Source organism: Eleginops maclovinus, chromosome 23 (genome assembly GCF_036324505.1).
Source record: "Eleginops maclovinus isolate JMC-PN-2008 ecotype Puerto Natales chromosome 23, JC_Emac_rtc_rv5, whole genome shotgun sequence".
Lineage (NCBI taxonomy): Eukaryota > Metazoa > Chordata > Actinopteri > Perciformes > Eleginopidae > Eleginops > Eleginops maclovinus.
The window spans coordinates 16,366,521-16,393,019 of record NC_086371.1 but is presented as its reverse complement, the minus strand read 5'-3'; the positions used below and the strand labels follow the sequence as shown (position 1 = coordinate 16,393,019).

Here is a 26,499-nt window from a genome sequence, read left to right as displayed (position 1 = left end):
GAAAAATCACATCTTACAGCCACAACATTCACCCTGGCCTTCGCGGTTCCTCTAAGCAGTGTTGATTTGACAACAGGGTGGAGACACCTGCGAATGGATGAGACTCGGTGAAGTGAAATGACAGCGCACTGTAAACACAACCATGGTGGAAAAGTAACAGCAAGGAAACTGCTCAAATGCTCTTTCACAGGGAAAAGGAGAAACAATTTCCTTCCTGAAGTTCAAAGCTTGGATTTGAGGTATTATGTTACAGCGAAGTCAAAGCCCCCCACATATTGAATTTAAGCACAATGTATACTGTATATATTGTTTCTCCCAGCACCACTGACGCACTTCCTTCTTGAAGCTTCACATTGTGTCTGAGCTAAATTTGTGGGTTTCCTGAGTTGGAGGCAGAAGTGAAACTCAAAGCATAATGAGAACAGACATACAGGAAATACAGGAAGCACAGGTATTGTGAAGTGTAGACACATTGAATACAATTTAATGCCAGTACTGTCAGGAGTATTCTTCAGAAAAGTGAAAGGCTTTCAACATTGTGTGTGTTTACAATCAAATATGGCCAGCAATATCAGCAGTGTCTCTGCACTCAATTTGGGACAACATTTAAATGTAGTTTCAGATCATGTGTAAAGCAACAAAGGAAATCTATACGTAATTCAGTGCAAATGGAACTTTATTTATATGTGCATTTGTCTGTACAACAGTTTATATATAAGAAAAAGGAATATTAACAAAAACTATACACTGGAAATGTCAGATCAACTTTTAATGGCCTATTACACACTGATCCGGACCTCTGGGACCTTAGTTCATTTAAAACTGAAGTGCCATCTGTAATTTGGAACAGCCTCTTTAAACAATATAAATAACACTGAAGATTTAGGGCTGTTGTACTTATTGGAAATGTACATTTTGCAATAGCATACTTTCGATTTTCTGGGAGCATTCGTTCGTACCTCCAGACAGAAAGAGGCTTTGTCTAGTTTCAGGAATTTGCCGCATATCTCTGATCTGAAGCTGTAGGGGCGTCGTCTTTCCGAATTGATGCAGCGTCACCAAGGGTCTGGGGGGATCCTGCATTTTGGAATGGAGTGCCCTTCTAATTTCTGATGTTAACCTTTTCCCCTGAAGAAGCCAGTGGAGCATTTGTTCCCTCAGATCTGCTCTGGTGTAGATCTGAGTGTCTGCTCGGCGGTAGCCAGTCAATCGCCCCCGGCCTGCTTTTCTCCATCTTTGTGTCTCTCTTTCTCTCTTAGTTCACATCTCTGCAAAAGAGAGGGCAAGAAAAATAAACTATAAAAGCCAGACTAAGAGGAAAGGCACAACACAAGAATATTAACACACATACAAACATGTACTGACTAATAGCTGAGCCTTGTAAAGATACAGGGGGAGTTAGGATTCAATGGTAACATTAATTCTCTCAGCATCAAGACCACTGATAGCAGCAGATATATGTTGTTCTTTGTGGTTTGTGTGCATGCACAAAGCCATGTGTTCACAGGCCTCTGAAAGACCACTGCTTTATTGCTGATAGCAGGATGTTCATGTAGTCAAGTACGCTATTATCACTAAAGGTCGTGCAGATAGTCCACCTGAGTCCCCAGACATGGCATTTACACACAAGAGGTGCTCCGAGATAAACAGGAAGGGGGAGTAGTACAGGGTACAAACATGGTGGCTACTACTACACACTCTGTTAACAAAACATGCACTATATCTGGGTCTCTTCCCCTATTTCACCCCACAGTCTGCTGCTTGTCAGCTTCAGTGCAAAAGGAATAAAGAAAGGGTCAAGTAATATGGGGGGTAATTCTCTTAAATACACACCTGCAAGTTCTCGGTCGAGCATGTCGATAAAACTCTCAAGTTCCCTTGTGTCTCCCAGCTTGGCTGCAGAAAGAGGACAGCGGAAAAAGAATTTTATAAACTGTAGTAAAGCAATGGAACATTTCTGTGGGAAAATGCGGCTCAGTTGAGGGGTATTTTCCTTTGGACCAGAATCTGAAAACTAATCTCAGAGCTACATTTGAACCAAACCTCAGCTTCTTTTCTAAAAACTGAGGATCTATGTAAAAATCAGGTAAATATTTGTAAGGATAACTGCATAAACCCTGACATTTGTGAATGACAATGTCGTGTTGTAATCTATTTAGATTCAACCGTTACATCTACATGTAACAGAATGCAATAATTCTCATTCATGTATACACCTAAGTGACACTCCCAGCTACACAATAGCATAAAGAACCCCTGCAGGAGGCTCGGAGAAGGGGGGCTGAGATGTTACAGTCGCAGCGGCAGGGGGCTTTGTTGTGTCAAAACAATAGAGCTCCTAGCCTAAAGAAGAGGGTTTTTGTGTGGATGCGATACTGATCAGAGCAAAATGATAGTGATCACTGTAAGAAGGAGGGCTATCTGGATGGAGATTGGCTGATGGGAGTTTGTAGTACCTTTCGGTGCCAACGTTATGCCTGCTGTGTGAAGCTCCTCCTCGCTGGTGTTCAAACTGTTTCCCAAAGAAGCTTCGCTGCCTAGGGGGAGAGGGAGGCAAGAAGGGGGTGAGCGGAAATAATAAACAGGAGACAAGCACTAAGGCCAGCCCATGCAAATGATCAACAACAACAATAACAAACAATTTTAAATTAGATAATGGTAATAAGATGCAGCAAAATGAAGGTAAACGGCTTTTCACTGTTTGCTTTTAAAATATTAGGGGGCCAAAATACTTTCAATAATGATGACGCAAGGGAGCAGAGGAACACACAATCTTCTTTTATCTCATAACCCTCGACAAACGCACAACAGCAGCAACAATAACAAAAAACAGACAATTACAGAAGATGGGTGATTCATAATTGCAGTTCCTTCTGGTACGCAGCTATTGTCATGATCAAAACAGCCACTTTCATAGAAGTGTATAAGAATGTGTCCCCTTGTAACACTAATTTCATGCAAATTAAAAGAGTCAAGCCGCAGTTGTTTTGGCTGATAAAGGGGCTCAACCGGCACCCATGGGGATAACCTCACTCACAACAAAATGATGCTCTAAATAATGTCCTTCTTTATCCACACTTTGTACAATAAGCAAACATTATCTTAATGACTGCCACATTGTTCTAGTGCAATGGTTTTGTGTCACTCACTGTAATCTGAGTCCTCGACTCCGCTGTCTTCTCCCAGCCCCGTGCGACTTTTGGCCTCCTGCAAGACGTGCTGGTAAGCATGCGGTTTGCTCAGAGAGGGGGCTTTCAGCTCCTCCACCACATCCTGGAATTCCTGCAGCAACCCATCAAGCTCCAGATCCAAGTCTGCGGAAAATGTGACAAAGGTTGGAGAGAAAACCTGTTACTCCACTAAAGGAAAATGTTAACATCATTAGTTTTAGAAGAAAGCAAAATAAAATAGTAAAAAATAATAATAATGAGATTCAAACATACAGTTGGACCATTTTTTAAAAAAAAGAAATTGTACATCTCTTAGACTTTGCTACACAACACAAAGATACTTTTGGGTGACACTGACATTTAATAAAAACTAAAAGCAAAAACCTGCAGTACAAGTTTATGTCAGTCGGTATCAGGTCAGTTGACACGTGGAAATAAAATTAACAGCCCATAAGGCATATAAAACGTCATACAGCCTGTAAAACACCTGGCCTGCTTACTGTGATACTTAAATGGTACCTTGTATCTTAAATCTAAGCAACACGTTTGGCCAATTATTGAACAAATGACTAGTCATTAAAGAACGGTTGACCACAACTCAGTTTACCCACCGTTTTATGAATTTGATAAAACTTTAACTGTCCCCTATGGAATATAAAACAGTAGCAAATGGTTTTAATATATAAAAAGACAATTATGAGCAGATACACATATTTAAATATGTAGAAGAATACTATACACATAATAGGCTATCTGATTTACATAACTGCCTACTCACCCAGTCCAACTTTGATTTCTCATATGTAAAAGGATTAGGTCAATTTTAGAGGTGAAAACAGTTAATTACAGGCCTATGATCACCATCACTGTGTCACCATTTAAAACTAATGGCTCAAGCAGTCGTTACACTCACCTGTGTTAATGTCTGAGGTCATGTTGGAGCAGAGAAACTAAACACCACCAGGCTACTGCTTCTGCTGCTGCTGCTGTTGCTGCTAAGCGTCTGGGTTTACAATGGTTTAAAGCTCACGAGCAGGACTATAGTTTTGTTATAAACCCCTCCAAACACACACACACACACACACACACACACAGACAGACGCACACACACGCTTAGCTAGAGGGACGACACCGGCCAATCATGTTGCAGAAGTACCTCCGAGGTTAACTCTAACTGGAAAAAGTAAGCGGAAAGAAGAAAACCCACACGCATGAGACAAACGGAAATAAGCCGTTACGCAACTCAGTTTGGGGTTTGCATGCTTTAAAATTAAGAAAATGTGACTAGATTTTAAAATAAATTAACTCGAATACTTTTGATAATAAATGTATCGTGTTTTAGCACACGTAACTTGCTAAAGGTTTTTTCCTTAGGAGTCATAGGATTAAAGCTTTATTGAAAAATTAAAACGGGGATGATGATCAGAATAACTTTGCAGGGGCTTGTCACCTCGTATCAGGTCGTATCACCTTAGCATTCATTTTGAGAAAACGGGATATCTTTTACTTACATTCTTAATGCTCTTAATATCGTTCATGTTTGTAAAGCACTTTGAACTGTCTTGTGTTGAAAGGTGCTATATAAATAAACTTGCCTTGCCTTACATAGCTTTGATTGGACGAATTTTTACCCAGTTCCTGACTTTGGGTTGACTTGAATAAGTGGCACTTAAATTGAAGTGTGTATTTGTCAGGGTTTGGGGAAATAGGACCCAAGTGCAGCAACAAGGGGAGGCAGGTATGGGTACGAACAAAAGGCGAGCTTTATTCCAAAAGCTGTTTTACAAAAATGTTAAGTTTGGGAAAAATCCAGGACATGAAAAACACTTGACTTGAACACATGAAAGACGATAGGGAAATCCAAGACATGAAAAACGCTTGACTTGATACATGAAAGACGACAGGGAAATCCAAGACATGAAAAACGCTTGACTTGATACATGAAAGACGACAACCCAGGGCATGAAAAACGCTTGACTTGAATACACGAAAAACGCTTGACTTGAATACACGAAAAACGCTTGACTTGAATACACGAAAGACGCTAACGAACTGACAGAGAACACAGGGAAAGCAGGACTAAATACAAAGACACTAATCACAACACAAGCCACAGCTGGGGAGGGGAGGCAGAAACACGAGGGCAACAGGTGACAACAATGAAACAATCAAGGAAGGAAGGAAAACCAAAAGACAGGAAGTAAAACTACACATGACACAACAGAGGGAAAACATTTCAAAATAAAACAAGAAACAGATAGAAAACAAGGATCATGACAGTATTGTGTAAACAAAAGGCTGAAATATTATAATTGATCTGACAGTGCCATCGACAGGACCCCTTCACGAGCAATTTCTGAACAACTGTTATATTCATTATCCCTTACTTAAAGTAAAAGTTATTTCATAATTTAAAATACTCAATCACAGAAATGAAGGCCTATACTTAATTCATCAAAAGTAGGCTCAGTCACTATGCAGAATAGCCCCTTTTAGGCAAATGATAATACAAAATGATAATGTAGTATGAATTCTAATTGATGCATTATTGTGTTTATTCTGGTGTTAAGCATTTTATATTGCAGGTAATCCAGGTGGGGCTGATTTGTATTACTTTACATATTGGTGGGTAGTTAAAAGCTTTGAAAATGCATCATATTTTAACTTTTGTATTGTTTATGAAAACAAACCTACAAAATAACTTGAGCTTTTAGACAAATGTAGGTCAACAACATGTATGATATTACTCTCCGAAATGTACTTTGTACTTGAGTATTTACTTTTTAGAAATTAGTTTTATGTAGTTTATTTTCATGTTTGTATGTGAATGTCATTTAATACATGATTTTAATTTTGGTTTCCCTCTGACACAATAGGTAAGTATCATAGGAGGGGCCTATATAATGAATAATGCCTTCAGTTGAACAGGTTTAGGTTGCTGTCCTGAGAGCACACTTGCTGCTTTGGGAACCCGAATGGCATGTGTGAAGGCGATGGGCAATAGGACTGCTGGTTTGAGCTGGGCTGTACTAATGCAGGTCAGTGACTCAAAAGCAATTTGAGGATTAACCGTTCTGATGGTGTCTAATTACTTTGTCAGTATTACTGATTGAGAGAAAGGGTGTATCTGCAATGTTTTTCTGTAGTATTTAATGTTGTAGTGAGTACACAGAGAGGTACTGAGGAGTTTTGACAAATTAGTTTACTGACTAATTGGAACTTTTACACTCAACCTTTGTTTTAGTAAAACAAATATCTATGTCTGGTGTTAGGGAATATTTTGTGTAAGCTTGTAACCTTTCGCTCAGGCGTGTGACCTCTTCGCACACGTGACCATTGGTCTCCTCACAGCTGCTTGTGTACTGCTTGTTTTCAAGTTAGCCAGTTGTGTATTTCCTCTCTGTCCTCCTCTGACATAGGCTAACGGCCTTGCAGGTGCTGTTATATTCATTAAGGAGGGGCAGCCTGGGCTTCTGAAGCCTTGTTGTTCCCACAGTGGGAACAAGCTCATGCTGACCTAAGATTGGCTTTATTGTTTAGGCACTGCTAGCTCCAATTTATCTGGACCCAGATGCTCTGGTAAACACCTTATTTGTGACCTAGATGACAGTTTAAGTTAGATGTATTGTCCTAGATTTTTTAGTCTGCTGCTCTAAGAAAGTTGATTACCCATTCGGAACTAGTTAAACCACTCCCTATCCCTGATATCTTCAGAATTGGTGAGGCAACCGCTGTGGCAACTCGTGTCTACTGCAAATGTCTTGTCAATTCTCTGGCCATAACTCCAAATAAACCCAACAGTGTTTTGCCATCAAGTTCCTGCTCTCCAGCGTCTCTCTGAGTTTTGTCTCCATTGCTTCAGAAGTTTCCACCACATCTGGAATATGAGCAAACTATTTATTTTTAAACAAAGCACTACTGCTAACAGTTTCTTTCTTCTCCTGTCAGATTCTGCTGGTGGTGGACAATCTGCAGCAGACAATATGTGGTTCTGTCCGGTTTTCCATCCAAGAGGAACAGGGGCCTGGTGTTCTGGTGGGGTCACTTAGTGAACACTTTCCACCTCCGTACCAGCTCCTGACCGAGAAGTATCTGTGGATGGACAAAAAAAACGGGAATTTGTACACTACTGAGGAAAAGATTGATCGTGAGGCCCTCTTCCCTGAGGATACAAAAACGGAAGAATGCATTATTTTACACAATTCTGTCGTGGGGCCCTCAGGAGACCTTATACAGTTCTCTGTGATCATAGAGGACATCAATGACAACGCACCTCATTTTGAAAACAGCGAAATACATTTGAAAATATCTGAGGACGTGTCTGTGGGGACGAGTTTCTTATTGGATGACCAGGCTCTGGACAGGGATGCTGGATATAATAGCGAGGTGTATTACCAGCTAGAAGATTCTGATGGATTTTTTAGTTTAACAGTAGAAGATGGGTCTGTCATCGTGCTGGTTGTGTTAACAGCTCTGGATAGGGAGACCCGAGACATGTATCAGATGGCGCTGGTGGCCACTGACCGTGGCTCAGGCCCTTTAAGTGCTACAGCAACTTTAATAGTCACAGTGACAGATGTTAATGACAACTGTCCAAGCTTTAGCCCGGACAGCCCCCGCAGCGTCACCATCCCCGGAGACTCCCAGATGAACATGCTGGTTGCTCAGGTCAGGGCCACAGACCCAGATTCAGGCTTGAATGCTGCCATTGTTTACTCCCTCAGTCCCAAAGTCTCAAAGCGGGCCAAGAAGCTCTTAAGCCTTGACAGCCTCACTGGGTCTATCAGACTAACACAGGACCTCCAGAGTGACAGCTCCGAGGAGCTGCTGTTGAAAGTGTTAGCTAGCGGCCATCACTGCCCCCCAGCAGACACTCAGGTAACTGTATCCGTGCTCCCCAAGGCCAACCAAGAGCTGGCGATCAAGATCGGGTTCATAGTGGAGCATCGAAACGAGACTATGGTGTTACCAGAGAACCAACCCCCCACTGTCTTAGCTGTTTTAGAGCTTGAGGGTGACAGCAGCTTTAAAGGCTCATCTGTAGCTATTGAGAACAAGGTACATTTCACTCTGAACCCACAGAATGGCAAATATCTCCTTTCCACATCAGAGGCCCTAGACTATGAGATGAAAAGAGAGCATCATATTATTGTGGTAGTTCATGGAAAATCAGATAAAGGATCTGTGATCACTCATTCCAGGCGTGCGATCAGGGTGTTGGTGGCAGATGTCAATGATAATGCTCCAATTTTCCTCCAGTCTCACTACCATGTTGAGGTGGAAGAAAACAACCAGCCAGGGATGTCACTGCTGAAGATCTTGGCAAATGATGCAGACAGTGGATACAATGGCAGGGTGACCTACAGGATGGACAAACACACATCTTCCATCTTTAACACTGACCCCAATACAGGTCAGCTCTCTGTGTCAGCCATTCTGGACAGGGAGCAGCAGGATGCACATAAATTCACCGTGTTTGCACAAGATAGTGGCTCTCCTCCCTTGGAGTCAGCAGCCACAGTATCTATTCAAGTGCTGGACCGGAATGACAATGCACCCATTTTTCTAATCCCTCATTACATCTTTTTCATCCCTGAGAATGTACCACCGTTTACCCTTGTGGGGAGGGTTAGGGTGAGAGACCCAGACGAAGGATCGAATGGGAACACAGAGTTCCATGTTGTGAACAGCAGTGGACCTTTTGTTGTGGATAACACCCTTGGGACACTGCGCACCACCACCAAGTTGGACCACGAGACGCACAACCGCTATGAACTCTACCTGCTGGCTAGCGATCATGGGCACCCTGTCGCTTTGACTTCCACTGCCAGGGTAACTATCTTTGTGGAGGATATCAATGACAACCAGCCAGAAGTTATCCTTCCAAGCAGCAACTCCTCCTGCCAGACTGTCTCTCTAGCGACCGTTACAGGCACCATTGTAACAAAGATCTTTGCCATTGATGCGGACTCAGGGCTCAATTCGGAGATTACATACACTGTAGTGGACCCAGACCCAGTGCAAAACACCAGTCCCTTCCGAGTGGATTCGAGGTCAGGAAACATTACTGTAGTCCAGCAACTCCTTCAGAAAGACCTGGGAATGCATTACCTGTTCATTTTGGTTAGTGATGGGGGGAAGCCAGCTTCCCTTTATACCACTGTCTGGGTTAATCTGTTGGTCAACGAGAGCGTGGGGCCTTGCCACTTGGACCGGAAGCCGACCTGGTCAGGGACAGCTGACTTGGTTCAAACCCCCCGAAAGGCCCCCATCTGTGAGGCAGTTGACACCAGATCTGCTAAGCTGACTCTGTTGGTAGGCCTTGGTATGATGCTGGTGTCCACATGCTGTTTTCTGGCAACTGCTGTTTTATACCTGAAGCAGAGGAGACTAAGTTTTCATCATAAAAATGGGGGGCACATTGAGGAGAAGGTGATTTCACTCAGCCTTAAAGACAAATATTACTAACAGAATAAAGCAAGCGATGTGTGTAATCCTCACTCGCACTTTGTCAAGGATGAAATCAGCCTGTAATTTAAATACATTCTGAATATTTGTCAAACTCCTCTTCCATTTTGATATTGATTCACTCTTCACTTCACTCTCATATGTGTTCAAACTAAAACTGATAAAATATGTGAAAATAAAGTTGAAAAATGTTCTGAAAACCTGCCTGGGTGAGTAAATATAAAAACTGGTGGTATGGTATTTCAAGTTACCACCAGAGAAAAAATGTGAAACAGTTTTGACAGGTTCTGTGTAAAGCGTTAGTGATCATAAGATCAAAGCAAAGCATTGTTATTCAAAATGTGATAAATTCATTATCTAAGGGGATTATTCTATGACCCCAGCAGAGAGGAGAAAAAGACTGGGGTAATAGTCTGCTAAATTGATTGGGTCTTTCTCAGATTTCAGAGTTGAGGGATGTCTAAGGTATTTTGACACACAAAAGAATTTGTTGTTCCTCTGGTGTGGAGGGGATGAAAGTCTCTCAAGAAAAGAGGTGCGGCATGGCTGTGTGCAGGTACGAGGTGGCAAAGATTGACAAATACCACAGTGCTGAATGAAAAGTACAAACACCTATTTTCATAGGAAGCAGTTGCTCTCATGAGTTACACTAGCCTGCAGGGGAACAAATGAGATATCAAAACCAGGTTAAATTATGCATAAAGTATGAATGAGTCAGGTTAAAATGTGTTTACAAATTGGTGGTCACACAATTACACAAAGAGGGCAGATTCATTGTTTAAGCTTTTAATAATCCAAAATATTTGATTTGGCTTTCTATGGTAGCATTAACTATTGAGCAATCCTTGAAAGATATACCTGTGTTAGAGGTAGGTCAGAGTCTGTAAAACATAATTTAGAACAACCTGGAGAGTGGAGAACAAAGCGTGTATAACATGAGTGCTGTTCTTCTGAGGATTTCTGAGCAAGTGGCTTGAAACTAAATTATGTGATAGGGTTGTACTGTGCCACTTACTACATTAACAGAGAGAAACAAACGGGCTACTTAATAAATCTGCATATTAAAGAATCAGTGGTTCAACATTTAAATTAAATGTCTAGCTTCCTTTAAGACTGTATGTTCAGAGCAACATGTGTTGATTTTCTTTCTGCCAAAACTGACTTTTCCTAAAATATAAATTGTATTGTGGGATTAAACTCCTCGTGTTTGATACAATCCCAAAATGCTATGGCAGGAGAAAGCCTGCCATCTGCTGGACAAAGGTAAAGCCAAATGTTGCTCTTTATTTCTGGTATTTTGCCAGAGGGTGTGTAGATGAATCAGAGGACAGTCTCTCACTCTGTCACAGTCAGGTCACCTGAGATCAGTGATGCTTCTCTGCTGCATGCTGCTGTGCTCCACTCACAGCACATCTCATCTTAATCAAGTCCAGTTTTTCTTTTTTTACTAAACTGAACATTTGATAGTGGGTAATGGGGTTTCATGAGCTGACATGGACAAAGAAAACAGCTGGCACCAATCCAAATGGCCAGTGAATTATTTCTGAGATGCACATCAGGGGTTTGATGATCCCATATGACATAACAATCCAGTCTAATTAAAATAGCACTGGTGTTTTTCTTATCAAAGGATCTCATTGTAGTGATGCTCAGAATTACCCCTCAGCTATCCGGCTTAAAGGGCACTATCTGACTCAAGTAATCCACATATCAATGGTCTTTGAATGCCACTTTAATCTTTATTTTATAAAAAGGAACATTCCAGGACTAAATAGACCCACTAGAGATAAATGAAAAAACATGTCAGCGATCTGGCTTGTTCAGCTCTGAATCTAAGACACAGTTAAATATATGAAACTTTCCTTAGTCTGAGAGCATAACCTGACATATTTGAAAGCGAAACTTCACACAGATCACCTTCACTGGTCATGTACAGAGTAGTATCCTTCCCTAAAGACCATACAGTATGCATCATCCATTATTAGCTGTAGGCCCTATTACGTTTCATTGGTCAGGCTCTGGATGTTTTCTTTAAAACAAAAGGCCTTTGAGAACCAAGGACTGTAAGTCCTAGAGTTGGCGTGTGCTAACTCACAAGTTGTTACTTTCGATCTCTCCTCTGTATTTGCATATGAAGTTGCTCTCTTGATGCGAATATGCGTCAACAATGAACTAAGAACATTTCTGCAAGCGTAAGAACCTTGACCTCCTCATTATTCTCCGCCACGAAGTTCATTGAAAAGAGACATTGTTTCTTTAAGATTGCACTTGCAGTCATCAGTGCGTCTGTCCATTGTTGGGGGAACAGAAAGCGAGTTGAGGTTGATATACGGGGGCCGGAGACCAGTTGCGCATATCATCAGCAGACCAGCTGCAGTGCAGGCAGCAAACAGTAACCGACAAGTCCTCGAACGCAACATCCAGACATGGGTAAGAAACTCCAACCACTTATTAGCTTTGAGCAGACACATTACATCACATTATCAAATGTGCTTTTTATTTCATATGATTTGCTCGCAGATATGAATGGGACTGTGAAAGGGCATCAGAAGTTATTACTTTTTTTTGTCAGTTTAGAGGTCGGATATTCACCGGCTGATGCTGCACTGATATCATGGGATTTATTTCATGCTTGAGATGGCAGGGCTACTTTCAGAGGAGACGTGTCGCGTTTGCTTTTGGTCGCAATCTTTCTCAATTTTTAAAGAGCTGAACTTTCAGCTTTGCATTTTCTACCAGAACGAGGCCCGTGTTTGAGTCACAATCAACATAGTGGGTGCAGCTTTGTTTGAGCTCTTGGTTCCGCCTCGTGAAGTAATTAATTAGTTAATTGGTACAAGGTGTCAAGGAATGCGGGCCAATATTGGATAGACGGTGAAATGTTTTGATTTATGTAAATTCTGTTACTTTTGGGTATTATGGTGACCACAGTTTTGTGTGCACGTAGTAGAAAGTTTAATTGGTCAACTTCAATTGCATTCCCTAATATACCAATACTGAAAAAATGCCTGTTATTTGCTAGTTTTCTCACAGTTTATCTTTCAAAGCTCATTTTTCCACGCTACAGTAGTGATGCCATCTGAATGACAGTGATCCCAGTTTCTCTCTCACACACACATCCAAACATAGAAGTGTTCAATTAAAGAGCTATCTATTCGCCCCTCCCGCCATCTGTGTTTACTGTAATGGTACCAACCACAGTCTGTCTGCCTTCATTGTGCATGTCTGTGTGGATGCACGCTTTCAAGCATGTAATGGCACACATGCACACAGTTGCATTGTTTGTTTATAGATGTGCTTTTTCCATCCTCTTCCAGCACAGACAGCTCCCCACTATCACTTTCTTGTTCCCGTGTCTTCCCCAGAAGGAAGTGTCTGAGTGTGTGCGTGTGTGTCCGTGTGTCAAGCAAAGAGGTGCCTCTGGCCTTTGTTTGCATGACATTGGTGGCCCTTGTACCCCCATGATGCCTTAGGACAAAGACGGTTGTCTCTGCAGTCACAAAAGCAGCCTCTCTCTCTCTTTCACTTTGTCTCTCCTCTCCATCCACCCCCTTTTCTCACACTCTCCATGCTGGGTGGTGAATGGAGTCAGGGTGCGAGCTGGGGTTAGAGCAGATAGATCCCCATGCCCTTGGCCCTTTGGCATCCATTCAGACATCGCATGACTATAGGAGAGAGTGCACAGCTTTACCAAGGGAATGAAAGTGTTAACAGCTGCCTCTGTCGGCAGTGTCAATTCAGCATTTAAATGAAATCTCACTCAAATCTTGTTGTTCCGTAGGTGTGAAGAGATTTTTTTTGTTGTTGTATAGAGCCCACATTTTGAGGCATCAATCTCAAAATGTTCTGCCTTAACCTCGATTCTATTTAATTTCATGCGTTCACACCATTTTAATATGGTTCATCCTTCTCTGGAAATTCCAACTCATTGTGCTCTCCTTTCTTTTTGGGAACGGCTTTCTACCAAAGAACCAGTCACTATGGAAACGGTTGGCAGCATGTTCTGTGAATCATCCAGCATAACAGAAAAACATATTCAATAATTGATTTGTCAAACATTGAATTGCCAACAATTTTGATAATCAATTCATAGCATGTATAATCAAACATCTCTTTGTGTGCCTGGCTGTTTTTCAGAAAAAACAAGAATATTGACTGTCAAGAAACTGTGGAAGACATTTAACCACTATTTTTAGACTTAATAAATAATAAATCAATCATGTTAAAAATATCCATGTATTATTAGTTTGAAGGACAAAACTGAGAAAGGGATACCTCAAAAATATTACAAGCAAAACCAGGACTATCTGCATGGCCTTTACCTGAGTACATGTATTAAATATTTTACTTGCAGGTTGTAATCGATTTGAACTTTTAACTAAGTGGTAAGAATCAAAAAGCACATTGTACTCTCCTTGCCTTATACATAGAGTCGGTGTCATATTGAAGCTGTTAATTATATACATTAAATTTCACGGTGCTGCGTCTTGACAGGTTGCTATGATTGCTGTATGCGCTGTTTGGGTGGGGTGCCATACTGCTCCCTGGTCGCCACACTGCTGTGTTTCTCTGGCATTGCCCTCTTCTGCGGTTGTGGGCACCAGGCACTCACAGAGACGGAAAGACTCATCGAGACCTACTTTGCTCGTAACATTCAGGACTACATCACCCTTGCCTACATGTGAGTGGTACATCTAAGCATTTGATTACAATGACATTTTTAACCTTGTCATTGGATTTATTTGGATGTATTTCGAAGGTTTAGCTTCTTTGTAACATTCTTTCTTTTTCCTTTTTTCCTCAGCATCCAATATTTCCAGTATGTCATCTATGGTTTGGCCTCCTTTTTCTTCCTCTACTGCATCGTGCTGTTGGCGGAGGGCTTCTACACCACAAGTGCTGCCAAGCAAACCTTTGGAGAGTTCAGGAGCACCATGTGTGGCCGCTGCCTCAGCTCCTCGGTGAGAGGGCCTAGAGTGGGACAAGTAAAGGGGATTGGAGAGATTGGATAGGATTAATACACATATCACTCCCTGGTGGGTGCTGAGCTGAAAATCTTAAGGCTGCTAAAAACCTTTGGGGACATGCAAAGATAAGCATACAGTATGTGTTTGAGCAGTTGGGGATAAGAACGAGTAAGATAATAAGAAAAGCTAATCAGAAGGAAAAAAAATGGTCTCTTACTGAGTCAATGCTCATAAAAACACTCTTTTAGATTATGTGCATCAGTTTATTATGATGATGCAACCTAATGTTTATTCTACTTCTTCCTTGCACAGTTTATTGTAATGACATACGTACTAGCTGTGCTGTGGCTGCTGGTGTTTGCCTTCTCTGCCCTGCCTGTCTACTTCTTCTACAACATGGATGCCACCTGCCACACCATTGACGTTCTGACTGAGACCCCAGCGAGTATCAACCAGCTCTGTGTGGATGCAAGGCAATATGGTAACAAGTATTCTTTGATGACAACCTATTGGACTGCACACTAAGTTTATCATTAATAATCCCATGAAAAGACCAATTCCAACAACAAGTTAACTAACTGCCTGTGGATATTCCATCAGCACAAGTGCAACATGTTAAGCTCAGCATGCTAACATGCTTATCTTTGGCAGGTATGATGTTTACCATGTTCACAATCTATTAGCATGCTAACATTTGCAAATAATTACCACTAAACAAAAAGTATCCTAAAATGCCGTTCTCATGGTGGCAGTAGAGAAATAAGTTAAGATAATCGAAGCAAATGAGGATTCATCACATGGGCACCTTGAACATCAGAACAAATGTTGTCGCAATCAAGCCAATAATTGTTCTTTTTATTCTAGAGTGGTGGGGGAAAGCTCAACTTTGCCATCCTTAGATTGTGTCTAATAACACATTTGCCATACAATGATCCACTCTTTCAGTGACATGTTCCTTCCTAACCATGTACATGGGCGCTTTACTTTTTCACTCCATCCCATATGCACAATCCTGATGGTGTGAATCTGGAGAAAAAAAAATGTTTTTGTTTCATAAGGTACGAAAATACTGTGCCTCGCTGGTGATGAAAATTGATAAACTTTTTATTTTTATAAACTTTTTTTGTTACTAGTTTTCTGAGATTTCCATCTTTACGTGCCTCAAGGCATGGTAGTTAAAACGTATTGAAACATAGGCCTACTGACGTTTCTGGTTTTATGACTTTTCAAGTGATATTGGAACATAAGAACAAATAATGGCAACTTCATCCTTTTAACACTTGGTGATTAAAAGATCAAAATAAATAGAGAAATATTATTTTTAACAGGTCTCCTTCCTTGGAACGCAGTGCCAGGGAAAGCGTGTGGTATGACTCTCTCCAATGTTTGCAAGACCAGAGAAGTAAGGACCTGGGAATAATTAAAGCTCTGCAGTCATGTTCTACAATTTTCTTGACATGAAATGAAGATGTATGTCATCACCACTAATGCAGTTCTCTTATCTCCGATCAGTACCAGATGACCTATGACCTCTACATTGCTGCCTTCGCTGGTGCTGGCATTACTCTCTTGGCTCTGGTGAGTGATTATGCCTCAGATTGGGCCTTGCCTGTTACTTTCAACAGTGGGGTACAATAGTGTTATGACTCATGTGACTCGGTGACGCTCAAAGTGTAGGCGGCAAGGCATCTCAGGCCTCCATGAGTGATGACTTTTGTACTATTGCTCTCTGTTCCTCTTTCTCAGCTGACACAAACATCATAATAGTGTTGTAATGTCTGGTGGTTTTCCAGCCAGGCAAATGGTGCACCCATTATACCGGCATGCTCCATTACAGAAGCCGTTATACGGATGGGATCTGCTATCAAATTAATGCCATTAGCAGTTAATCATATCTTTTCTTATGTCTAGTTTCTGGATGTTCTGAATTTTTCACTCTTCCATGTTCTTACACTTCCTGTCTCTGCTTTTTTTTTCTTCCATAGCTGACCTATACTGTATCGACTACCTATAACTTTGCAGTTCTTCGGTATCTGGGGAGAAAGGGCATGGGTGCACGGTGTTAGTCTTACCAGCTCTCTCACTACCTCACTATCAACATGGGGATGTAATGGGACGGCAACAACTCTCTCCTTCTCATCATCTGCACAGAACCACCTGTGGTCACGGACTCTTAAAGTGTTTTTATATTTTTAATAATGTTATGTTTTTCTCTGCTTGTATGTTTTTCTTCTGCTTTTACATGCAGGAAGTCTTATTTCCTATGCCATGTTGCCAAAATATTTGTAAATTATTGCTCTTTTTTTCAAGTCAGTCAAGAAATAATTCCTGCTTCCAGTTGCTCTCAAAATAGAAATAACACATCACTAATAAATTAACAAGTGAAAGAAATAACCACCAATTTGCGACACGTGCTGCGAAGATGCAGCTGTTGCACAGAATAGGGATTATAGGTTACCATGACTACCATCCTTCACATCTGGTTGCCATGGTGGCAGACAAGCATGCATTTGCAGACTCACGCTGACCTCAGGACTTTTCTCACGGGCCGGAGAAAAGGCCCAACAATGAAGTCATGGCCATTCTGAAAGCAAGCCAATAAGGAGCCAGTTGTGGGGGCCACCTGTGCTCCGAGTCTCTGCCAAGGGTTATATTACATATCAATGGAGAGGGTCCAGCGAACAAAGAGAGGGTTAGACTTCTCTAAAGCCTAAATGCAGCCCCTATGAGACTCTCACACACACACATATGCTGCTGCATGACCCCCACCTCCCTCCCAATAATTGAAGTGATGGATTCAGAGTGAAGGAATTTTAGATTGTTTTGAATTGTTTATTTTGGACAAAGGGACATACTTGTTTGGTTCTGATCTAGAAAGGTCATAAATTGTTTCTCATCATTTTGAGATTAGATTGCTAAAGCACTAGGTGCTAACTTATCAAGTGACTTTGTTTTATTTTACCTAAATTACATTGTTCTGGTTGGATCCCCACTGCTCTAAATGCATGACTGAGGTACTTTTATAGAGAATGTTTTGTTTTGTCTCTTATTCTTTAGGAATTGTGTTGTAGTTATTGTATAACACATTTTGTTTACCTACTGTTGATGTTTTTACTATTACTTTTGCACTTTGGGTATTTCTAATAAAACCTTTCGCAGCATAATAAGTACATTATTCTATTTGGTGTGAGCTTTACCCAGCTGTGAGTGGTGCATTTGTCAAACGGCAGCTGGCTGTTTGATGATTATTTTTGTGTTGGTAAAATTTGATAATAAAAAGAAAATGATGTTCCGAGTGCCTTTTGAAAAGATTTGTTTGTAGTCTGTGTGAAAGTGCAGTATCTGGTGTTGTGTCTGGTGTAGTGTATGTGTTTAACTAGTGCTCCATTCTTGGCTTTCTGCCATATCTAGGGGCCAAGGTGTTTTGTAAGGTGTTTGTATTTTCTCCTCTTTTGTCCACAGGTGCACTGTGCCCTGCACTTGGCTGTGAACCAGGTCTACCAAAGGAAGCTGAGGCACGGTGAGAGAGAGGAGAGAAGAGGCTATGATCTGTATGGGAGGCTTCAGCGGGATAGAGGGGGTACACTTTGCTCCCCATACCCTGCAAACACATTTGACATCTCCTGACAGCACCTCCGGTGCTGCTGCAAGAGCTTTTCATGACGATCAACCCCATTAAGCATTTTACACATTCAAGTGAAGTTTACCACTTTGATAGTATTTGGTTAATTGATTCCCTTCATTCATTCTATGTTTTCATTAAAAAATCACGTGTTCACATCTAAAGTAGTGAAATGGTACAAATGCAGCTAGGTGCCTTGACTGTTCAATACTTTATTATTGTATAACATTCTGACAAATGTCTATAGAGTCTTTACTTTGTGTATATTTCCTTCAAGACAGAGATGTAGTTTGAAAGGCATACATAATGTTTTTTCTTCTGACTTCACAGTATGCGGTGCATGCTTACTATCCTTTTTAATGAAGAGGAAATAAACTGTGTTCACCATCTCAAGGGTTCTCACACATACTTGGTCCTTCAATCACATCTAAGGTCTTGTGTGAAGAAAATATAAACAAGGAGAATTTTGGGATTACATTTCAAGATGTGTGGTTTGAGAACTTGCTAAGAAATATAATATGCTGCATTTGAACACTGCTGTTTATAAAAGTGCAAACATTGAGGCAACATTTTACTTCATGTGAAATGACTGTTGAAGGTGGAGAGCTGAGGTAAATTAATTGATTTGAGTGACCTATTTAAGTATTAAAATAGTTTAAAGTTTTTGTTTTTCCAAACGTGAAAGCTATTTCTAAAGCCACATACTGTACTTTCATGAATTTTCAAGGCAAGAGCACAAAGTACCACACAAACACAAAGGTAGTGTCTCCATTTGGTATGTTGCATGATTTATTTGTAGCCAAGCATGGGAGAGTATTTGCTGTTTTGCCAACATGTTAGCAGGCCAGCCTTTTCCTTGGTAGTGCAAAAAGAGGAGAGCGGGAAGTTGTCCATCAGATGAACACATAATCGAGATGAATAGCCTGACTTTCAAACAGCTTGAATCACACTCATGGGTTTGAGCACTGAGGCAGAGACAGACGTTCAGTGTCATTTTGTACATCATTAGGTAATGAATGCCCTTTGCAATTTACATAAGCTCATTCATTTGGACAGTCCAAAGAAATGTGTTTAACATTCATAAATATTACAGTAACAATATTATTACATAAAAAAAAGAACCACAAAACAAGACCGTTGCAGTGAGATAAGACAGCATCATGAGAGCAACATACTGTCGAGTTATGCTACCAGCTTCTGAGTACCCACTGATTCTCAGGTCAGTTACATTTCAGTTAAAGACTGTGGTTACAATTTGAACAGGATAAAACCTGAAAGGTGAAGTGAAGACAAAGTAATCTGTTTAACGCAGAAACATTAACACTGACAAATGATAAGCTAACAGCTAGCACTTTTGCTTTGAGTGCATGAACGCTACCAGTTTGATTTAGTTAAAATGCCACAAGAATACAGTTAATAAGGTTTCTCTCATACTGCTACTACTAGTGCTCAACTCACCTTTACAGTATTAGGTGTTTTAATTCAATGTAATAAGTAAATATGACCGTACCCAATTCTGTTTACGTTTACAATAAAGCTATTGTAATTTTAACCATGAGTCTGCACACTCACCAAATGAAATATGATGCTTTCTTTTTTACTTGGAAGGCAAATCTCAGGGTGAGAGAAAACTCAATACCTCCAACATAACATAAAGATGAGAACAAGCACTATAATAAGAACAATGGTGGCTTTGTGCACTCAGCAGATGAAAACATTTGACCTTGTTTATGCAACAGGGGTGGTTGTCTGAGTGGACTCAACATAAAATACTATTCCGGCAGCGATCAAAATACTGGTGAGAATAAATTCAGACTATGTTTTAGAATGAGTTTGAAGCATTGGATATCAGGATATTATTTTTCCTGCTTGAAAAAACATTTAAAAGGTTAGTACCGCCTAGCTGAAAACAAGTAAACAATGTAAAGTTGTCAGAATACTCAGTTGTATTTTCACTCAATACTGTATGAATGGACGGGAGAGATAATGCACACATTAGTAGTAATGGCCCTGTCCTGGTGCTCAGGCTTTTTCACATTGAACAGAGAAGTTGTATGTAATAAATCCAATTTAAAAAAAGAGACGTCAAGACAAATGGCAAGAAAGAACCAAGCACAAGTTTGCAAACGTGCCAAAAGTGTAAAACGTATTGTTATTCTGATAATTACAACTTCCTCTATACATCCAGAAAACAGAATAATATCAGCCCTTGGTCGAACAGAATTCCACCCAGAAATTACACACGCGCGAAGATGGAAATGTGCTTTACAGAGAAAATAAACAGTTTATCAACAAAAGCAGCAAAATAAGTATTATTTTATAAACCTTGAGAAACACTGAACCTTACGCAGTAAACTTGTCCATAAATCATGGGAAATCAAAATGAATGCCTAACTATACCTGACACTGTCTCGTGCAGTGGTGAGACAAATAACGGAGAGATGTTCATAAACTCGTACCAAATGCTTACAGTCATAGCTGCAGAATTAAAGCTTAGAATTCCTTTCGCATTGAATACTTCTGTGTTAGAGAGCAGCAATTATATAAGTTCCTCGGACCACAAATCCTATAATGGTCATTACACTAAATATTGGAAGCCCTCATGCACAACATCTGCCTGTATAAGGAACACTGTCACTCACAGACACTGTTTGTTCATTAGCTCTTTACTTCTCTGAAAAGATCTAATAACAAAAGTGTGAAACTGCATTCAAAGTCCCTCAAAAATCCAGGAAAATGTAAATCACTGTTCAAAAAGTAGAGTGTGCTCTTTATAAGGGGACTAATAATGTCTCATCCACAGTATTCATTTTAATAATTTAAATTGAAGCTGCAAGCAGCGATGAATAAATGCTCTGTAAACACTATTTGATACAACTCCTGCATCGGCTGAAGCTGGCTGACAATGTTTTTGTGAAACAACACTACTGAAAGCAGACTCTCTGAAAAAGAGAGTAGAAAGGATAAGTGTGCCTGGTACAGATTGCCGGTACCTTTGTTGGAGCAATAATTCAACAATCTAGCAACAGCTGCATCCTTGACCAGCCCTCCTAAGAGCAGCTGTATTTTATCCACTTATCATGGGGATACTTTTCTCAGTATCTTGTACCTACAGTTGTACCATTAACAATGTCTGACCGACTCTCAAAACTGTGAGTTTCAGCCAGAGAGAATAGGACAAGGTGGATTCACACATGACCAATCAGCAGCAAGACCCGCGAGATGTTTTGCGGTTGCCATGGAGATCGATAGTACTACCCAGCAGTGTATGGTCAATCTGGTCCTCAGCAGCCAGCACTTCTCTGACAGCCGCCTCGAACGCAGCTGTGACATTAGTGTCATCCTTAGCACTCGTCTCAAAGTACGGGCAGCAGCCGTTCTCCTCACACCAGGCCCGAGCTTCATCCTCCCCCACCTCTCTCTGCTCCATGTCCACCTTATTGCCGAGCACCACAAAAGGGAAGCGCTCAGGGTCTTTCACATCTGAGTAGTACATGAACTCTTTCTTCCAGCCGCCAAGGTTCTGGAAGCTCTGCAGGTCGTTCACAGCAAATGTGAGCAGGCAGCAGTCTGCGCCTCGGTAGAACGGGGTGCGAAGGGACTTGAAGCGCTCCTGGCCTGCTGTGTCCCAGATCTGAAGAGTGACCAAGCGCCCGTCAACTTCCAAGTCCCGGTTCAGGAACTCCACGCCAATGGTGTGAAATGACTGGGAGTCGAAGCGGTCGGTGACATAGCGGTTCATTAGGGAGGACTTGCCCACCCCACCGTCTCCCAGCAGGATCACCTTCAGGAGCAGGCTCTTACCGCTAATCATGTTTCCACCCACCCAGCAAGCCACACCAGGTGGCAGACCAGGGTTGATTTAACCTAGAAAGAGGAAGTAACACAAACATAAATACTTACTACACAATTAAAGAGAAAAGCAAATCACTATAGCGGATATAGGAACTGAAACATACTACATTTTAGAAAACACCAGAACAGAAGTCTGTGGACTTTACTACCTAGATGATCCAGTGTAGATAACTACGAACAAATGCTGTTCTTGCAACATTTGTGTTTTAAAGAGATGTGTAATGGTTTACTAGTTTCAGGGACATCATGACAGGGGTTAAGGACCGAGATGTCTTCCAAAGGTTTCAGTTTAAAGCTCAGGGATGACTACATGCGTATGGTTTACTCCATGACTCATGATAACCTACACAAGCTTGCAAGCTTAAAGACATAAAGCTTAACGTGCAAAAACTGAGAGAGTAGTTTCATGTCGTATATAACAATTCCTACGCCACAACAACAGGGGCGAGTCAGGATCATGAGCTGACTGGGGACAGCCTCTGCACCTGCGCAGAGCACCAACATGTACCAGCTTGTTGTCAGATGTTTACTGCTGGCAACTCTGCATCTCCAAGGGTCTCTGCGGAACTGTGCATGACATACTACAGAGCAGAAGTTAACTAGGAACCGAAAGAGGTAACATGCTTTTAAAACCTCCAATGCAACAGGCAGAAAACACTGCTAAACCGTGTATCCAACTAACAAGCTAGCCGACTACTCTGGAGGCTTGTTGACATTCAGGCTAACCGCTAGCTTCAGTGCAAATGCAAATCAAAACTACTTTAAAAGCAGCAAAAGAACGAATGTTGCACTGAGATGATTTATTTCTGATTGAATGCGTCTTATATCAATATGAAAAGCCTGTATTTTGACTCACCCTGTCACTATCGCTGATATTGCGCTGCCTGCCCTCCTCCCCTACATGTGAATGACTGTCGTGACATGCGCGCCCCCATTGGGAAGCTGCACGTGCACACCGCCCAGACAGAGCGAGGTCCTAAAGCCCGTATGTGTTGCCGTGAGATTGCATAGATAGATGTACTTTATTTATCCCAAGGAGGGAAATAGTTTTTTTCACAGCAAAATTGTTGACAGTCATTGTAATAGAATTACATTTATTGTACAAAAAACATTTTTTTAAAATACAAAAATCTCATTGATTAGTGTGAAACGTACACTGGAGCCTATATGAGGTGTACGCATGTCCTTATACATTCATCGCACACAATATTGAAGTACATTTTGAATTGGAAATAGTACTACATCACTTAAGTTTGTTTTTTTTTTCCTTTGCATGGTGCTTGTACTTTACAACATTTCAGGAACATACTAGTACTTTTACCAGTGGTGTAAAGTAACGATGTACATTTATATTTACTAAGTACTGTATAAGTAAGATTTTGAGGGACTTTATTTAAGTATTTAAATGTCTTTGCTACTTTTTTACTTGTGTTCCACTACAATTCAGAGCTACATCGTGTTGTTTTACCCCACTTCATTTATTCAATGCCTTTAGTTACTTTCAGATTTGGATTAATGATGTGAAATATAATCAACCCTTAAATATGACTTTAATTACACCTGGAGTCAATTCAAACGCTTCCCTACAGTATACAAAGTCAATACAACTAGATGCACCTTTACCAGCTTTGATCACACTTTAATGCATCAATAAATATAATCAAAACATATATTATATATAAGTCTGAAGTCTGACCAATCTGCATAATGAGTACATGTGCCTTTACATAGTAAATTTAGCTGACAATAATGTTGTACTTTTACTTAAGTAACATTTTGTATGCAGGACTTTTACTTGTATCACAGTATTCCTGAATGCTGGTATTACTTTTAAGTAGTACAAGATCTGAGTACTTTTTCCACCTCTACTACACACTACGTTACATTTATTTAACTGGTTTTAGCTTAGTAGTCAATTTGCAGATTTATATGTATGCAACATACATCCTGATAGATTATATTAAACAACCCAACAGTATATAGCCTTAATTAGATTTTTATTTTTATTTTTATTGAGTTTGTTAAAAAACATTCTGTTTTTACAGTAGAGGCCATTGACCTTATACTTATTTCAATATATTTTTGTTAATATTATCCAGTGACAAGGTACATCACAAGCTTTTTTTTCATGACATTTTCTTGGTCATATGCTATCCCATTTCTAATGTTATTTTAATTGACATAGTTTGCTACGGCTTTTTAAAATTACATTTTTTCATTATTAAAATGTGTCACGAGTAGTACTTGTATATGACACTAAATCTCAAAGCTGTTTGGACATAAGGCAAATTAATTTTTTGGTTACTGTATTAAGTGGCTTTTTTTTTTTAATGTTAACACCTTAAAGGTTCCTCAATGTCCTCTGCTTTTCTTATTATATTTTTGCGACAAAATAAATGCAACACTGACTTAGTCAAAACCGAACATTGACTCCATACACTCCGGAGCTGTAGGTGGCGTAGTGCAGGGTGTGAGTGGTTTGGAAACCACAGAAGAAGAAAGGCAGCAGCATAGAAGAAGAGTCAGGCTGTGTTTATTATTCCCTCGGTGTACCGTTGACTGTGTGTTAACAGACTGTACTTTGTTATCACCGCTCTCAAAAACCCACTTATTCAAAGAGTAGCTGTATGTGTTTGGTTTGAAGAATCAAAACAAACTCACCTTGATGCGTTCGCCGCAGTGTTAGAGGTAGGAAACTGTAAATGTTGGGATATTGGTGCATCTTTGGGAACCACTGACACGTATGATTGAAATGTTGGAGTAAACTGCTTATGTTTGTTCAACGAAGTTTGCATCCCTTTAACTTTAATTTGGGCTATAAGGACCCAAACATAGTGTATTTAAATTTGCAAGACTTAAAAAACCCGACTTGATTTGTAAGTTTTAATGGTGACCTAATTATATCCGCAAAAGTCTCTAAAATGTGTTTTCTGTTCTTTATGACTTTTTTTTAGATGGCGGGTAGGGGCAGGATGGTGCCCTGTGCTTGTCTGGGGCTGTTTGGTGTCCTTTGCTGGGTCTGGGTCTCCTTTGCCTCCTTTCCAGATGATTTTCAACCCCAGAGTGCTCTGTCAGAGATGGAGTTTTCATCTATCTCTTCATACAGAGGACCTGGCAACAGAGACCACCGCAGCAACAAGGAGCTGCCCATTCTCCTCTGGTGGAGCGGAGGTCTGTTCCCACATTTCCCTGGTGACTCTGAACGCATCGACTGTGCCACATCCTCCTGCCTGGTCACAAGCAACCGCAAGGTACCAGAGATATTAACCTCACAAAGCCTTTGACTGAAACTCCTGGCTTAAACATACAGAAGATGCATGCTCACATTAATAATAATTACCGCCTGAAGTTGCTCTGCCAGTAATCCTGAGTTTGATCTTGAAAGGTCCAGATGTACAAGCGGACTGCATCTATCATCTTTTATGGGACAGACTTTCGGGCATATGAGGCGCCACTGCCTCGTCTCCGCCACCAGACCTGGGCACTGTTCCACGAAGAGTCCCCCATGAATAACTACATCCTCTCCCATGGACCGGGAATCAGGCTGTTCAACTACACTGCCACGTTTCGCAGGGAGTCGGACTATCCTCTGACCCTGCAGTGGCTGCCCTCTCTGGATTACCTGCTGCAGCCTGTGGCTGTGTCCCTTGGGGAGAAGAACCGTCTGAGGAGGGAAGGCCTGGCTCCTGTCCTGTACATGCAGTCTCACTGCGACGTACCCTCGGACAGAAACAGATATGTCCAGGAGCTCATGAAGTATATCCAGGTACAGATACTGAGATGTTTTTTACAAAGATAAGATAAGCCTTTGTTGATCCCCTGAGGGGAAAATCAGGTGTTGCAGCCGCACAAGAGAGGTTCAGATAAATAAAAGTAAACCTGAAAAATAACAACAAAAGTAGGTGTTTACAACTACTATAGGGGACAAAAGACCATGGCACAAAGTAATTTATGAGGTTAAAGTGACGTGTTTTGATCATTAGCAGCAGGTCTAGAATATGTAACATAACAGCATCCCTAACCCAATCACAATAAAATATATACTTAGATTAAGTCATTTTAAATAAACATAAAATATTGTATATGATGTGGTCAGATGGCAGTACAATATGTTATCATTCTATAGCATGATATAACACAGTATAGTTTGTTTTTTCCTCATTTCTTATAAGATTAAGAAAACAGAATGGTACTCAAACTATATTTGTTGATGTCATATTTACTAATCCCCTGACATGTTGTTGCAAGAGAACAACAACAATGTCAGGATACATTTCTGGTTAGGGTAAACACCATTTCCAGTCATTTCCTCCGTTTTCAACACTCTAATATGCATTCTGTACAATAAATCACTTGGATCTCCTGCTCTAAAAAAAAATCTGGCATCTTTCCTGCTTCCACTTGAACCTACTTGTGG

At 40.7% G+C, this 26,499-nt stretch overlaps 5 protein-coding genes across 7 annotated transcripts in view; 3 read left to right on the top strand and 2 right to left on the bottom strand.

The window, feature by feature from the left end:
* Window positions 1-452: 452 nt before the first annotated feature.
* On the bottom strand, window positions 453-5,282 carry si:dkey-27i16.2 (regulator of cell cycle RGCC-like). Its single transcript, XM_063876588.1, has 5 exons — window positions 4,084-5,282; window positions 3,150-3,314; window positions 2,457-2,537; window positions 1,834-1,896; window positions 453-1,268 (listed from the first exon to the last, which is right to left on the bottom strand). The coding sequence occupies exons 1-5, from the start codon at window positions 4,103-4,105 to the stop codon at window positions 1,261-1,263; spliced, it is 339 nt and encodes a 112-aa protein (XP_063732658.1). The 5' UTR covers window positions 4,106-5,282; the 3' UTR covers window positions 453-1,260.
* Window positions 4,396-9,757, top strand: pcdh20 (protocadherin 20). Its single transcript, XM_063876587.1, has 2 exons — window positions 4,396-6,208; window positions 7,119-9,757. The coding sequence occupies exons 1-2, from the start codon at window positions 6,146-6,148 to the stop codon at window positions 9,636-9,638; spliced, it is 2,583 nt and encodes an 860-aa protein (XP_063732657.1). The 5' UTR covers window positions 4,396-6,145; the 3' UTR covers window positions 9,639-9,757.
* Window positions 9,758-11,748: 1,991 nt separating this feature from the next.
* On the top strand, window positions 11,749-19,747 carry plp1a (proteolipid protein 1a). 2 transcript variants are annotated; one of them, XM_063877064.1, is made up of 7 exons: window positions 11,749-12,068; window positions 14,133-14,319; window positions 14,443-14,599; window positions 14,918-15,086; window positions 15,934-16,007; window positions 16,118-16,183; window positions 18,068-19,747. In XM_063877064.1, exons 1-7 carry the CDS (start codon window positions 12,065-12,067, stop codon window positions 18,230-18,232), a joined length of 822 nt encoding a protein of 273 aa, XP_063733134.1. In that variant the 5' UTR covers window positions 11,749-12,064; the 3' UTR covers window positions 18,233-19,747. The 2 variants fall into 2 exon arrangements, with proteins under 2 accessions (XP_063733134.1, XP_063733136.1); XM_063877066.1 differs by lacking the exon at window positions 18,068-19,747 and adding an exon at window positions 16,591-17,903 and having other exon boundaries at window positions 11,752-12,068.
* On the bottom strand, window positions 18,988-23,009 carry rab9b (RAB9B, member RAS oncogene family). Its single transcript, XM_063877067.1, has 2 exons — window positions 22,939-23,009; window positions 18,988-22,094 (listed from the first exon to the last, which is right to left on the bottom strand). The coding sequence occupies exon 2, from the start codon at window positions 22,039-22,041 to the stop codon at window positions 21,430-21,432; it is 612 nt and encodes a 203-aa protein (XP_063733137.1). The 5' UTR covers window positions 22,042-22,094; window positions 22,939-23,009; the 3' UTR covers window positions 18,988-21,429.
* The window catches only part of fut11 (fucosyltransferase 11 (alpha (1,3) fucosyltransferase)), a 6,543-nt gene continuing 2,579 nt past the window's right edge, over window positions 22,536-26,499 (top strand). Inside the window, exons 1-3 of one of the 2 annotated variants that reach the window (XM_063877063.1) lie at window positions 22,536-22,697; window positions 25,037-25,333; window positions 25,468-25,848. In XM_063877063.1, the coding sequence (XP_063733133.1) occupies window positions 25,037-25,333; window positions 25,468-25,848 (678 nt within the window). In that variant the 5' untranslated portion in view covers window positions 22,536-22,697. Of the gene's footprint in view, window positions 22,698-24,590; window positions 24,771-25,036; window positions 25,334-25,467; window positions 25,849-26,499 lie in introns of those variants that run through there. The other variant, XM_063877062.1, reaches the window with a different exon arrangement.